The 16,628-nt window shown below is 40.6% G+C and overlaps 1 protein-coding gene across 1 annotated transcript in view; it reads right to left on the reverse strand.

The window, feature by feature from the left end:
• Positions 1 to 16,628, reverse strand: part of FARS2 (phenylalanyl-tRNA synthetase 2, mitochondrial) — a 225,131-nt gene that overhangs the window by 145,016 nt on the left and 63,487 nt on the right. The window contains exons 4-5 of the mRNA XM_070942527.1: positions 14,291 to 14,450; positions 7,004 to 7,135 (exon numbers count right to left, since the gene is read on the reverse strand). Coding sequence (XP_070798628.1) covers positions 7,004 to 7,135; positions 14,291 to 14,450 — 292 coding nt within the window. The remainder of the gene's footprint in view (positions 1 to 7,003; positions 7,136 to 14,290; positions 14,451 to 16,628) is intronic.

Here is a 16,628-nt window from a genome sequence, read left to right on the forward strand (position 1 = left end):
TCCTGCTTCAGGATCTAGATAGATTCTGGATAGAGAAGACCATTGGTCTGAAAGAGTGGTAAAAGAGGCCATCTATGTTAAAATTGAATAGCCCTCTGTCAACAGAGGGGAGGGATAAGACACCACCTATCTCCTGTCTACAACAAAGTCCTTTCAACAGTTCCAAGAAGGTGCCATACCCATTTGCATTTTAATTCAGGTGACCCTGAGGGCAAAGGTAAACCCTCAAGTGACCTCAACAGGTTTGAGAGAGAGTGCTAACAACCAGATGACTGCAAAGAAACATGAACCTTCCATCCCATCCCCTATTCTGCCAGAACTAACTGTTCTATCTTCCCCACCATCGGATGAAGCTTTCTGGATGAGAAGCTATAAACATCTTCAAGGCAAAACAAAGAAAGTCCAGTTGCCTTTTGAAAAAGCACCTTTGAGAAAATCACAATCTGGATGACTGAGAATCTCCATGCACATTCAATGTCTTAAGATGGTCAGAAACAAGATGGGTTGAAGTAAACTCAAGCCGAACTCCAGAATGATGAAGCGGTTGTTGTTCAGAAACCTTGTGACCAGGGCTGGATTTTCCTATAGGCTAACTAGGCTTCAGCCTAGGGCCTCAAGATCAAGAGGGGCCTACATTCAAATTGTTAGCAAAATTAAAATTACACTTTCACTATAGGTGAAAGGGCCTCATAAGTGGAATAGCCTAGGGCCTCTTTTCATCTAAATCCGGCCCTGCTTGTGACTCTAAACCTGCCAGACCTTTGAAATAGGCCAAGTCAACAAATAAACACTGCAGAGATTCCAAGAATGCTACTTTACTGTTTATTGTTTATTATTACAAGAGCCAGTTTGGTTTAGTGGTAAAGGCACTAGCTAGAAAGCGAGAAACTGAGTTCAAGTCCCGCCTTAGGCATGAAAGCCAGCTGGGTGACCTTGGATCACTTACTATCTCCTCACAGAGTTGTTATGGGGAAAATAGGGAGTGTGTTGGGTATGTCTGCCACCTTGAGTTATTTGTATAGATAATAAAGCCAGGATATAAATACAGTACTTAAATAAATAAAATAACATTGTTGTAAGGTATGGGTAACAGAATCTTGAAAGCCTGCCCAAGTTTCTGTCTGTTTATTTCTTATGAAACAAAATAGTTAGAATTGAGTTTCTTTCTCAGGTTTGCTTCAATCCCTGAACTGTGTCACCTTTTCTACAAGTCAGTCCTTAACAGTTATTTCAGACCTTCTCAATTCCTTACAGAAACATGAAAGAGAGGAAGTTCATGATCTGGAAGTTCTTTGAACTCCCAGTTACAGCAGATAACAGGAAAACCCTGATTCAGGGGACACACTAGATCAGGGCTTCCTTGAACCTGGGTACTCTGGGTTATAATCATTCATGCCCTCATCATGTCACTCTTGGACAACTGTAATCCACTCTGTTTGGGGCTGCTCTGAAAACTATCCATAAACTTCAAAAAGCAGCAGATGCTTTTCTGCTAGTTCAACAGAATTATTCTATGGTCACTGTGCTGATTATCTGTAGGATTGGGGTTTTTTTAAAGATTTGAGTCACGTGCTTCTGTAATAATTTTTCAACCTTCGGGTAGGTTATATATTTAAACCCAGAACTGAGGAGGGGAAAACAATACTAATTTGCTAACTTTTGCTTTTACCCTAATGCTTTTTTGTATGACTGTACATCATGTCAGTGGTCCACCAAAGAAGAAGAAATTGCCAAGTGAATGAGAAGTTGTAAGCAGATATTTATAATTCTTTTTTTTTTTTCCTGGGATTCATAACAACAATTTCAGAAATCCAGCTAACCATTATTTTACACATTTCATTTCCACATAGAGCATAAAATAATTAACTCTCTAAAATGCATTAAACATATATGAACAATTTTAGGAATGGATTAATGTTTAACCTTTTAATGTGTTAAAAGTGCAGATGAGATTACTGAACTGACACAGTTATCCAATAATGAATACATCTTATCAGGGAATCCCCACTGGAAATAACTAGAACGTATATGTAGTCCTCAACTTACGATTGTTCATTTAATGATTGCTCAAAATTATGACAGCCTTGGAGAACGTGACTGATAATTATGTAATAATGATTACAACTGTAATCACACTTACAACTGTTGCACCACCCTAGCAGTCACATGATTGCAATTTGGGCGCCTGGCAACTGGCTCGCATTTAGAATTGTTGGGTTGCAGCATCCTATGGTCACATAGTCACGATTTGCAACCTTTTTTGCCCATTTTCTCAAAAAAACCTGCCCATTGGGGATGCTGAATTCACTTAATGACTATGTGATTCACTTAACAAGTGCAGTGATTCGTTTAACAAATTCAGTGATTTGCTTAATAACTGTTGTAAAAATTATTGTAAAATTAAGAACAACTCAACCTACAACCACAACTAATTACAACGGAAATTCGGGTCCTAATTGTGTTCATAAATTGAGGATTTACAAGGTTACCTGTATTTCTTTGGGAATGGCCCCCTCTCCCATTTCCTCCCTGGTATATTAAACTATTACTACTACTCCAATAATTTGCATCTAATGAACTTAAAAGGAAAAGGTTTATTCCTGAATACAACATCATCAATAAGATGTAAAGGCCATTGTCTCAATAGCATGACTGAATCAGATTTAGTCTGTTAAAGCAGATGCTTCCTTTCCTGGCTTTCCAGCCCAGTCAGCTAAAAAGCTAAATTTGCCCATTCTATTATTGGAATGGCTCAACACACATTCAAATCTCCAGCTAGCTGAACTGAGCTACATGAACTCTTCCAAATTCAACAAAGCCTGCTATATCATCCTTGTTAAATCCCAAGCACAGCAGCATAATGTTCTGTTTCAAATTCCTGCAGTGTTATTGAGAAGTAATTACATTTTTCCCCACAGACATCTGATACCGGATTGGCACACAAGATATGCTACATACTTCACCTGCTGGAGAGCTTCTGTACAACTCATAAGGCACCATTTGCAAAGAGGTACAGAACTAGATGTGAAGGACAAGAAAAAAAGTTCTTCACAAGGAAACACACTCTGAGGTTTGATACAGTCTTCAAAAAACTGCATTCTGATGGCTTCATCAATCCAGTAAATAAAACAAGTTAATATTAATCATATACCCTTTTAGCTACTAGTTATTACTTATTATATATCCTGTGCATGGAACATATCAACATTTTAAAACAAAGTTGGAATACTGAGACAATTATAAGGGTTGATGTAACCCATATCATATAAAGCAACAGCTCTGATCATCCCTGATTAATATGATTACTCACAGTGGAACAATTGTCTTAATAAACATACCCAAATACTTTTAAGCAAAACAAGGCATAATAATAAGAAATATTATAGAACTTCTCCTCAAGATATGAACACTAATCTGCAGCAAATACCACTAAGTATTTATTGCAAGCTTAGGTAAAGATAAAGGTAAAAATTCCCCTCGCACATATGTGCTTGTCGTTCCCGACTCTAGGGGGCAGTGCTCATCTCTGTTTCAAAGCCAAAGAGCCAGCACTGTCCGAATATGTCTCCGTGGTCATGTGGCTGGCATGACTAAACACCAAAGGCGCACAGAACACTGTTACCTTCCCACCAAAGGTGGTCCCTATTTTTCTATTTGCATTTTTTTTACGTGCTTTCAAACTGCTAGTTTGGCAGAAGCTGGGACAAGTAATGGGAATTCACCCCGTTACGTGGCACTAGGGATTTGAACTGCTGAACTGCCGACCTTTCGATCGACAAGCTCAGGGTCTTAGCCACTGAGCCATCACGTCCCTCTTATTGTAAGTTTAAAAAGGAATAAAAAGACCTCCAAGGAAGAATGTGACATTCTGCAACTCTCTCACTCTGTAAACCATAGTAACTAAAGTATCACTTGGTGAAAAATAGTAGAGTGACCGTTTCTTGAGTGTCTTGGGCTTGACTTGTGGCATACATGTCTATACATACCTCCCTTACTGGATTCTTTGGAGTAAGCCCCATTGAGCAGAAAGAAACTTACTTTTGTACATTTACTCTGGCTGTTACATACCGTGCTTTTATTACATTTTTTTCCTCAGTGAGAAACTTTCTTCACAAAGAATATTAGAATTTATGAATGTAAAACAAACAGCAATAAATTTTACTCTGCAATTCTTTCTAGAACACAGTATAGTGTTGGTCTGCATTGCTCATTGTGAAGTTCATGAGATTTATTTATTTATTTATTTATTTATAAATTTATATATTGCCCTTCTCCCGAAGGACTCAGGGCGGTGAACAGCCAAAGATAAAAACACAAAATACAAAATTTAAAAGCAATTTAAAATAAATTAAATAATTTGGCCCAACAGTTTAAATACTCCATTAAAATTCAGATTAAAATTAAACAATTTAAAAATTTAAAAATTAGGCCAGCCCAGCTTGATGAAATAAGAAAGTCTTTAGGGCCCGGTGAAAAGTTCGTAAGTCCGGGATCGTCCGTATCTCCGGGGGGAGCTCGTTCCAGAGGGCAGGTGCTCTTACAGAGAAAGCTCTCCCCCTGGGGGCCTACGGTTGATATTGTTTGACCGACGGCACCCCGAGGAGCCCTTCTCTGTGGGAGCGTACTGGCCGGTGGGAGGCTCTAGGCGGCAGAAGGCAGTCTCGTAGATATCCAGGTCCTAAGCCATGGAGCGCTCTAAAGGTGGTAACCAACACCTTGAATCGCACCCGAAAGACCACCGGAAGCCAGTACAGCTCGCGCAGGAGAGGTGTTACATGGGAGCGCCATGATGCTCCCATAATGACCCGCGCGGCCGCATTCTGGACCAGTTGGAGTCTCCGGGTGCTCTTCAAGGGGAACCCCATGTAGAGAGCATTACAGTAGTCCACGCGGGAAGTGACGAGGGCATGAGTGACCGTGCGCAAGGAGTCCCGATCCAGAAAGGGGCGCAACTGGTGAATCAGGCGAACCTGGTAGAAATCCCCCCTGGCCACGGCTGTCACATGTTATTCTAAGGACAGCCGTGCATCCAGAAGGACATCCAAGTTGCGAGCCCTCTCCGCGGGAGCCAACGACTCGCCCCCAATAGTCATAGATAATATGTATTCTCTAAAACAATATGAAAAGCCTTTAATCCAGATATCCAATGAGAGAAAAAAAAACAGGAATGAGGTAGTTGTGAGTGACATCAATGAAAATTTTTGTTTTTTCATTTCTTAAAAAATTCCTCAGTGGGAGACATGCTCCTACTGAAATGTCAGTAAAATCAAGGAAAGGGTTTTGAGATAAAATGATACTATCTTTGGGAAAGCAAAGAATGGAAAGTTCCTACAAGTTCCCAGTTAAATATTCAAAACTAAATACATCAAAACATGTGGAAACCTCACTGGATTCTGAAATGTTCAAGGAGCAAACTAACTTCAGGGATAGATTTTTATCTTTTCTTTCCAAAATCCTACCATATTCTGTTATGGCATTTTGACAAGAACAAGCCATCCACTGCTACACTTGAAGGCAAATGCATCCCAAATGTATTCTTTAAAATAACAATTACTTTATTATTATTAATACATTTGTAATTCTTAAAGTTACTCAATTTCTATCATAGTTTTACCATGTGTAATAATAAAAATATATTTTTGCCCCTTTCTCAATAACCTAGGGTTTTGTTCTTCATTTGTTTTTTATCAAGACAATAGATACATTTTTAACTGCCAGCTGGCTCAATAACAACTGAAAGCTATTTATTTTTAATGTTTATGAGAATCTGGCCATTCAATGAATACAATATTTCCTTGCATGTATAATTTTAAAATGTGTAAGAGCCATTTTAAGTCAAGGACTGCCTGTATAGCCATCTAAGAGGCAATCACATACAAGACAGAACAGACTTGTTCTCTACTGAAATCAAAAGTTGGATAAGAATCAAGAAGAATGAGGATGAGTGAAATTGCCTGATGGTAAAATATATTAAATAATGCAAGCGTATTTCTGGAAAAATAGCAGACTGGCCTTTACTGGATCTTTTCAAATAGAGATTGGTTGAATATTTGTTGGGGGAGGGATAGCTAAGTGATTAATGAATTCCCGTGCTGAACAGAGGGTTGGATCAAATGACTGATAGATTTCTTCTTACATTTTATGATTTAATTATACACCTTAATCCTGCTGGCACTTATTGGTGTTTGATAGTATTATATGTCTGAGATTTTTAATCACTCTGCTAAACAACTAATTCCCGCAACGCTGTCAAACTATTTACTAAGACTGTATTACTATTATTCTTCTCATTCTTCCTATTTACTTATTTCCTTTTCTACTTGTGACTATAACTTTGTTGTATATTGTTTTATTTAGTTTCCTATTATGATTTATGTTGATTGCTTATTTAGTATCCTATGACTATCACTAAGTGTTGTATCTTATGATTTATGATGAATGTATTTTTATGATGACTATGATCATGATTTATCACTTATATCTTTTATCTACACTGAGAGCTATGTACTGAAGACAAATTCCTTGTATGTCCAATCACACTTGGCCAAAAAAAGAATTCTATTTTATTCTAAATAAAATACTGTCTTGAAGGCAGATCTTTAGCAAGTTTTAGCTTAAGTCAAATCATAGTATGCTAGAATTCTGTAATTTTCCCATAGCTATACTATTCTATTAGGACATACAAGTATATTTACACACTTCTGTACAAACAATATAATCCATACATTATTCAAACATAAAGGAGAAAAAAAATTGCTTCCCACCACTAGTGAATAATTCAGCTTCAGTGTTAGTTTCTCATTTACCAAATAATGTAGCAACATCAGCATTCAGTATGCTATGTTTGTTCTTTGTCTCTAAGTTAACAGTCACAGTTACTAATAGTGACCTGCAGGTGTATATGAGAGTGAGCTGCAAATGAAGGCAGCATGCTGGGCTGTGAAACCGATTGCACTAGTCTTTGCTATCAGAGAGATCAACAAAGCAAAAGGAATTTTCATACCTGAGTTAACTAGCTGCTGCTCCATGACCCCACATCCCAAGACCTCCATCCATTCTCCTTGAAAGTTGATCTCCATCTCAAAGGAAGGGTGAGTAAATGGAAAATAGCAGTCCACCCATCTAATCTTGAGTCCTGGAGTGGTTAAAATAAAAGATATAAGCCAAAAAGAAAAGATGGGGTTAAGTGATGTAACAGCTTATGCCTTGCAGTGTACCCTAAGAAAAAGTTTACCTTTCATTTAATGACATCAATAACTGCAAACCATAAAAAGTAAATAGCCACATAATTGACAATATATTGTGTGTAAGGTAATATATCTTGGATCTTGGGGAAGAGGTAGAGTAGGAGAAAAAGCCTTTATGCAATTCAAGCATCCTTTAAAACAAATTAATCGCCAACAACTACCTGGTTTGAATAAGAACATGGGTAAAATTTTGCTGTGGTCAGTAACTGGAAATAACTAACATCTATCTTCCCAGAGATATAGATGATGACTATATTATAATGGTTATTTATTTTTTATTTATTAAGCAGATTTGTATGACTTCCCAGTTCATATACAGGTGGCTCCGGGCAGTTTACAACATTAAAATCCACAGTATTAAAAATTGTAACACCACCACCCCATGGCAGCAGCAACAAATTCAAATCAACCACTTGATCAGCTCCATCTCCATTCAAAGTCCTCAGGTCCACTGGCAAAACCACGTCTTCAGAGCCTTTCAGAAAGGCCACAAAGCAAGGGTCAATCACACCTCCAGAGGAAGGATGTCCCATAGGGAAGGGTCCACCACTGAGAATGGTCTTTTTCATAGTCCCGCCAGATGTTATATTGATTGTTTCCTAATATGATTTGATTGCTTATTTGTACCCTATGACTATCATTAAGTGTTGTACCTATGATTCTTACGAATGTATCTTTTCTTTTTATGTACACTGAGAGCCTATGCATCAAAGACAAATTCCTTGTGTGTCCAATCACATTTGGCCAATAAAGAATTCTACTCTATTCTATGTACATCCCTAATGGATGGGACTAACAACATTCTCTGCCTTCCCATCTTAACCTTCTACAAGAGCCAAAGAGTGCCTTACTCAGAACCACTACATCTTGCCAGGGTTCAGTTTTAGCCTGATGCATCCTATCCAGATCTCAAAGCCTTCAGGCACAGGGAAATGTCACAGAATCACTTAACTCACCACAGACAGAGACGTACAGCTGAGTATCATCAGCATGCTGATGATATTTCATTTTATGTAGATATTAAAATTGCTTATAGGCAGGTTTGGTGTCTTTGGTAATCAGCAAGTCTTCATAGTGTACTAGCCTCAATGCCTCTTCTATACTGTCCTTCAGATATTCTTCCAATGCCCTTTTTTCTTCTGTACTTGAACCTAGGCTCCTTGGTAAATAGTCTGTCAACATTACTGCATGGATGAAGGGTATGATTCACTATTATTATTATTTTTCTGGTCTTCCTATCCAGGGTTTATACTTCAGCTTGTGTCCAGTTCACTATTTCAGCTGTATAGCTAATGGCTGGAATTGCTCAGGTGTTAATCACCTTGATTTTCACCTCTGAGTTTGGAGTTTAAGATCTTCTTCACTCTTCTGATGTACAGGTAATCCTCGACTTACAACAGTTCATTTAGTTACCGTTCAAAGTTACAACGGCACTGAAAAAAGTGACTTATGACCATTTTTCACCCTTACAACCATTGCGGCATCCCCATGATCAAAATTCAGATGCTTGGCAACTAGTTCATATTTATGACCGTTGCAGCATCCCAGAGTCATGTGATCCCCTTTTGTGACCTTCTGACAAGCAAAGTCAATGGGGAATCCAGTTTCACTTAATTTGTTACTAACTTAATAAATGCAATGATTCACTTAACAACTGTGGCAAGAAAAGTTGTAAAATGGGGCAAACTCACTTAACAAATGTTTCATTTAACATAAACATAAATTTTGGGCTCAATGGTGGTCGTAACTCGAGGACTACCTGAATTCACTATTAACCTTCTTCTTGACTTCAATGTGACAGACATCCAGGTATTTATAGTGATCTTTTTCAGTACAGATTCTTGATGTTATTTCCATAGGGTATCTTGATTCCTTCAGTTTTCACTACTTTTCCTGTTAATGGTGAGGGTGGCACATTTGTCCAGTCCAACTCCACTGCAATATCTTGGCTGCATATTCAGACAGCGTTTATCAGAGATTCCATTTCAAATGGTGTTTTTCCACATAGCTCCAAATCATCCATGTAAAGGAGGTGGGCTAGCTTGGTAGATGTTTCTTTGTCGTTTGATAGCCATGGCCTCAGTTATTCAGCATTGTTGACAAAGGCATCAATGCAATGACAAGCAGTAATGGAGATAGTGTTGATAGTGATGATTTTACCCACTCTATTTTTTTTAAATTATTGCCTAAGTATCTCTTTTACCAAAGAGATTTCTTTGTAGCCCGTTTTAAATTCCAAGCTATTCTTCCTTAATTTGCACCTATGTATGAATATTACATAGAATGGTGTGACAAATAAAAATTATCTATAAACACTTATGGGTTTCCACTGTATCTGCAATATGTTCCACTAACCACATGGCACAAGGAACTTTCTACATACAGAAAGAAAGTTGGATAAGTAGAGGATTTGAGAAACAGAACAACTTATTCTTTCCCTTGTGTAGTAAATGAAGCTGAGTATCTCTCTTTCAAGTCCTGCTCTTTTTTTCAGATGAAGAGTTCTCTTTAACCGTGTAGTTTGCTTCATTTCCAATTGGCACGCATAGCCTTCTTCTATTCTGACTTTATCTTAAGCAAAATTATTGTGACTGGCGTACAACATGTTTCATGCCCAAGTGGAGTACTCAAGCTTGAGTATCTGTCGCTCTAGCCCAGCCTACGAACTGCAATGGCATACATCCAGTTTATAATGGACCTGGCAACCCATTAGAAACATAAAACGTATTTGAGAAGGTCAAATATTTAAAACCATATTGAACTAATGGTAAATACTGTAACCAGCACGGCATTCACTGTATGCAATTGAAAACGAAGAAACTATATTTTCATCCTTAGAATCTTGGCTTTATATATTTTTTCTGAAAATTTGGTTTTAAAGTATAATTTGAACATAAGCTGACAAATCATCTAAAAATGGATAACCCCACGACACAGAACCAAAGGAAATATTTATCATCAAGTGCCCCATGTTCAATCTGACATTTATTTTCGGTTTATGTAATGTGAAGAAAAAATAAGTTGAGACTGGAGCTGATTATGAAAAGAAGAAACAAGTATGCATATACCACAAACCAAAAAATCTCAGCAAGAAAAAGAAAAAAGTTGCTAACACCTTCTTGTGTAGGAGTTTAAATTAAAATGTTCTTTGCTAGATCTATGATAAAAATATACCCCAACAATTTCAAACCTTGCCAACATCTTGCTTGAATTCTAATGTTCATAGAAATTATTTATTTATATGTTATATTTTTAAATATACTTTAAGAATAGTTTTGCTGGCTTAAATTCGTTATGCTTGGCTTTCTAGTACATTTTCCTTACCCAAGTGCCCCCTTCCGATGTGAAGGACTGCAGCTCCCATAATTCCAAAATGATTTTTGTGAGACTCAGTTATATTGCTCTTAACAAAGGCATCAGACCACAGTAGCTTGTTATATTGTATTGCAACTTTGGTATATGTTCTTTCTTTCTTTCTTTCTTTCTTTCTTTCTTTCTTTCTTTCTTTCTTTATTTATTTATTTATTTATTTATTTATTTATTTTTCAATTTATATACCGCCCTTCTCCCTAAGAACACAGGATGGTGCACAGCCAGAATTAAGAACATAAACTACAAATATTAAGAACAATTAAAATATATATAAATTTGGCCCAAAAATTTAAAAATCACAAACCAATTAAAACATTTAAAAAATTTAAAAATTTCTTCTTAAGCCAGCCCGGCTTGCTGGAAAAAGTGGGTTTTAAGGGCACGGCGGAAGGCACTGAGGTCTTGGATTCTCCTTATCTCTGGGGGCAACTGATTCCAGAGGGTAGGTGCCCCCACAGAGAAGGCTCTCCCCCTGGGGGTCACCAGCCTACATTGTTTGGCTGATGGCACCCTGAGGAGGCCCTCTCTGTGGGAGTGCACAAGTCGATGGGTGGTCGTCGGTAGCAGCAGGCGGTCTCGAAGATAGCTAGGCCCTATGCCATGGAGCGCTTTAAAGGTGATAACCAACACCTTGAAGCGCATCCGGAAGGCCACCGGGAGCCAGTGCAGCTCACGCAGGAGCGGTGTTACATGGGAGCGCCATGCTGCTCCCGTCACTACCCACGCTGCTGCGTTCTGGACCAGCTGGAGCCTCTGGGTGCCCTTCAAGGGCAGCCCCATGTAGACAGCATTGCAGTAGTCAAGGCGAGAGGTGACGAGGGTGTGAGTGACTGCGCACAGGGAATCCCGATCAAGAAAGGGCCACAACTGGCGAATCAGGCGAACCTGATAAAAGGTCTCCCTGGTTACAGCCGTCAGATGTTCCTCCAAGGACAGCTGCATATCCAGGAGGACTCCCAGATTGCGAGCCCTTTCTGTGTGGGCCAAAGACTCGCCCCCAATAGTCAGTGATGGAGTCAACTGACTATATCGGGATGCCGGGAGCCACAGCCACTCAGTCTTGGAAGGGTTGAGCTTGAGCCTGTTCCTCCCCATCCAGATCTGCACAGCCTCCAGGCACTGAGACATCACTTCAAGGGCATCGTTGGGGTGGCCTGGGGTGGAGATGTACAGCTGGGTGTCATCAGCATACTGGTGGTATCTCACCCCGAAGCCACGGATGATCTCGCCCAGCGGCTTCACATACATGTTGAACAGAAGGGGCAAGAGGACCGATCCCTGCAGCACTCCACAGATGAGAGGCCTCGAGGTCGACCTCTGCCCCCTTGCCAACACAAACTGCGACCTGTCGGAGAGAAAGGAGGAGAATCACTGCAATACGGTGCCTCCCACCCCCAACTCTTCCAGCCGGTGCAGCATGATACCATGGTCGATAGTATCAAAAGCCACTGAGAGATCTAACAGGACCAGAACAGAGAAGCAATCTCTGTCCCGAGCCCTCCAGAGATCATCAACCACCATGACCAATGCCGTTTCCAAGCTGTGCCCAGACCTGAAACCCGACTGGAACGGATCTAGATAAGATGTTTCCTCCAGGAATTGTGGAAACTGTCGCGCGACCACACTCTCAACAACCTTCGCCATAAAGCAAAGGTTGGAGACAGGACGATAGTTGGCCAATGTTGCCGGATCCAGGGACGGCTTCTTTTAAGGCGGCGGGGAAATAACCCTCACTCAACGAAGCGTTGATAACACCCTGGAGCCAGCCTCATGTAACCTCCCGGGAAGCCAGTACCAACCAGGAGGGATACGGGTCCAGTAAACATGTGGCCGTACTAAGTCTCCCCAAAATCCTGTCCACATCATCGGGAATCACAGCATCAAACTCCTCCCAGATAACATTCTCAAGACTATTCCTCATCACCCTGCCCTGATCTACCCAGTCAGAGTCCAAATCCCCCCGGATCTGAGTGATTTTGTCATACAGGTATTGTCCGAAATCCTCTGCCCTGCCTTCCAGGGGATCCTCCCGCACTTCCAGATGGAGCAGGGAGCGGGTCACCCTAAACAAGGCGGCCGGACGATTCCCTGATGACGCAATAGAGGCGGAAAAGTAATTAAACTTTGCCGTCTTTATCGCCACTAGGTAGGCCTTAATATGCGACCTTACCAGTGTTCGATCAGATTCAGCGAGACTGGCCCTCCAACCGCTCTCCAGGCGTCTTTTCCAGCGCTTCATTTCCCTCAGCTCCTCAGTAAACCAAGGAGCTGCACGGGATCAGCACCAGGTCAGGGGCCGCAAAGGCACGACTCGGTCCAAGGCCCCACCAGCCGCCCGATCCCAGGCGGCTACCAGGTCCTCAGCCGAGTCATGTGCTAGATCCTCAGGAAATGGCCCAAGCTCCATCTGGAACCTATCAGGATCCATCAGGCGTCTGGGGCGGACCCATCTTATTGACTCCGCCTCCCTGCAGTGGGGTGTAGCGGTTCGAAGGTCCAGGCAAAGGAACGAGTGATCTCACCATGACAAGGGTTCCATGTCTATATCCCCTATAATAAGATCACTCAACCACTCGCCAGAGGCAAAAATCAAGTCCAGAGTGTGTCCCCCCCTGTGGGTGGGGCTATGAACTAGCTGGGTCAGGTCCATGGCCGTCATGGAAGCCATGAACTCCCGAGCCGTCTCAGACGTTTCACCAATGGACGGCAAGTTGAAATCACCCATGACCATAAGCCTGGGTGTATCAACTGCCACCATGGCTATCACGTCGAGGAGCTCGGGCAGGGCTGTTGCCGCGCGGCAGGGAGCCAGGTACGCAAGCAACAAGCCCATCTGAACCCCATGACCCCATCTCACAAAGAGGGATTCACATCTGGCAATCTGTGGCACAGTGGTCTCCCTCGGACCAAGACCTTCGTTAATAATAACTGCCACCCCTCTGCCCCTCCCCTGGGCCCTCGGCCCTATTAGTGGTTTTTTTTTTTTAATTTATGCTTCAGAATTGAATGTGTGTGTATTCAACTATGAATTAATCCGGAATATAAAACAATACATCAAAAATATAACAATGTGTGCATTTATGCTTACTGGACCAAATAGGTATGGTCATAAATCTTCATGCATCAAAACCAGCATAACATAATTGAACTGTAGAAAGCTGTACTGTATTGTGAGAAAAGTCTGCTGCTGATAGCTCTTCCTAAATACTTAGCTGAATATAATGATATTATTAAAGGTAATCCTTATTTAATGACCACAATTAGGATGGCAACTTGGTCATTAAGCAGTCACTAAGCGAAACAGCAACTGTGTTTATGATCTTATTCTAGTTTTCCTTTGCTTTTCAGATCTGCAAAGGTTGCAAACAGTGGCAAACTAAACGAGGCAGTTGCTAAACAAGAACTGACAGCATAGTGCGGTACACATCTGGGTGTGCCTATTGCTACTATGTGTTAATTGACATTCAACTTCCATGAAAAGATAATCTGGAGGCATCACTAATGTGTAAATTTAAGATTAGTGTTCATAAAGGTTCTGCAGGAATTGCCACAAGTTACCACTTACAGTAATTAGCCAGTATTTATTGTTACTAGCTGCTAGAGTGCATGACTCTGATAAAATACATTGCAACCTAATCAGAGGCCATTTGATTGATTTGTGAGGTACGTACCATCACCAAAGAGATGAGCCACAAGTTTTGTGAGTGTCATTTTCAAATTGTATTCCACAAGTTTTGCTGCTTCCATGGTATGCATCTCTTGTTTATGTGATGTACGGTGTCCTTGTTCAAACAAGTAACAATTTTCTCCATCGCTGACATTGCTGAACAACTGTTTATTAAATAAAAGACCATTATGAGCAATTAGCACTGTTTGTTCAAAGCATTTCACATACATTCGTGATAATCCTTATAAATAGAGTCTACAAAGGAGATTCCCATTTTTTGCTTTAGTTATATCAAATATGTTAATTGAACTTCAGTAACATTATAGAAAGTTTCTTTTTTTAGAAATCAAGTCCATATTTTCCCAATCTGCAGAAACTAACCTAAGCAGCAATGCTTGCCTCAGGTCACTTAAGCAAGTATATTTTTAAGTTGGGATTTTAATTAGAGATTTCCAGCTCATAGTTTACTCACTTAGCAACAGGCCTTCATCAAAATATCATATCTGTAATGGTATGTGGGAATGACCTTGGGAGACAGGGGGAAGAAATGCAGCCTAGGGAACCGTCAAATAAAAGGCAATTTAGCCCACAGCAGGAATGTGGGCAGGCAAGCAGCTAAGAAGGAACCCTTCCTAGATCCTTGGGCTGAAAAGGAGACAGGAGAAATGTACTTTCAGATTTGTAAGATTTTGTTAATGTTACCTTGCAATAAATTACAATTGTACAATTAGCTCATCTGGCTGTGCTTCTTGCTTGCACTATCTTGTAAGGCTGATAATAATTTTCCCCTATCAAGTGTCCTCTCCACTGATATACCCACATCACCAAATGGATTATAGGAATTGGAGTTTAACATATCTGGAGGACACCTCAACTTATGACCACAATGGAGCCCAAAATTTCTATTGTTAAGTGAGAAATTTGTTAAGTGAGTTTTGCTCCATTTTACAACCTTTCTTGCCTCAGTTAGTTAAGTGAATCACTGCAGTTGATAAGTTAGTAACATGATTGTTAAGCGAATCTGGCTTCCCCATTGACTTTGCTTGTCAGAAGGTCTCAAAAAGGGGATCACATGACCTTGGGACACAGAAACAGTCGTAAGTATGAACCAATTGCCAAGCATCTGAATTTTGATCACAATGACCATGGGTATGCTTCAAAGGTCGTATCTGTGAACAACAGTTATAAATCACTTTTTTTCAGTGCCATTGTAAGTTTGAAAAGTCACTAAATGAACTGTTGTAAGTAGAGGACTATAGTACAGGTAATCCTTGATTTACAACCACAATTGAGCCCAAAGTTTCTGTTGCTAAACGAGACAGTTGTTAAGTAAGTTTTGCCCCATTTTATGACTTTCCTCGCCGCAGTTGTTCAGTTAGTAACACCACTGATAAGTGAATCTCGCTTCCCCATTGTCTTTGGTCATTCACAGTTTCTATTATGTAAGGCAGGAGTCTGCAACCTTAAACATTCAAAGAGCCATTTGGACCCCTTTACCGCAGAAAAGAAAACACCGGGAGCCACAAAACCTTCCCGTGCCTGACTATTTCTTGAGCGGCCACAGAACTAGCATATGTAGTTGAATTAAAAGTTCTGTTTTCTTCTGAAACTTTTTTTTTCGATTTATCCATGGTTGGCCTACCGGGGGTTGAAATAAATCTGGTGCCGGCGGGTGTCGCACATTGGCGGTTGTGATGCATATTTTGAGTGACAGGAAGCCGCAGCACAAGGGTGAAAGAGCCACATGCGGCTCCAGAGCCACAGGTTGCTGACCCCTGATGTAAGGTGACCAACGAAAGAACAGCCATTCCAAGGCTTGCAAGTCTTTGGGTAGATGAGTGAGCTCTTATAGCCACCCAGCGCAGGTAAACTAGGGGAATGTTCCAGAGGATAGATGCCAAAGGTACAGGTAGTCCTCCACTTACGACTACAACTGAGCCCAACATTTCTGTTGTTAAGTGAGCCATTTGATAAGTCGGTTTTGCCTCATTTTATGAACTTCCTTGCCACTGCTGTTAACAGAATCAGTGCAGTGGATAAGTTAGTAACCTAGGTGTTAAGTGAACCTGGCTTCCCCATTGACTTTGCTTGTCAGAAGGTCGCAAAAGGGGATCACATGACCTTGGGACTTTGGCAACGGTTGTTAAGTATGAACCAGTTGCCATGCCTCTGAATTTTGATCACATGATCATGGGGATGCTTCAAAGGTCATAACTGTGAAAAGCAGTCATAAATCACTTTTTTTCCAGTGCTGTTGTAACTTTGAATGGTCACTAAATGAACTGTTGTAAGTCGAGGGCTACCTCTACTGATGCTATTGCAAAGATAGTAACCAAAAGCAA

The sequence above is a fragment of the Pituophis catenifer genome, unplaced genomic scaffold (genome assembly GCF_029215685.1).
Source record: "Pituophis catenifer annectens isolate HBS135680 unplaced genomic scaffold, rPitCat1.0.hap2 SCAF_3, whole genome shotgun sequence".
Lineage (NCBI taxonomy): Eukaryota > Metazoa > Chordata > Lepidosauria > Squamata > Colubridae > Pituophis > Pituophis catenifer.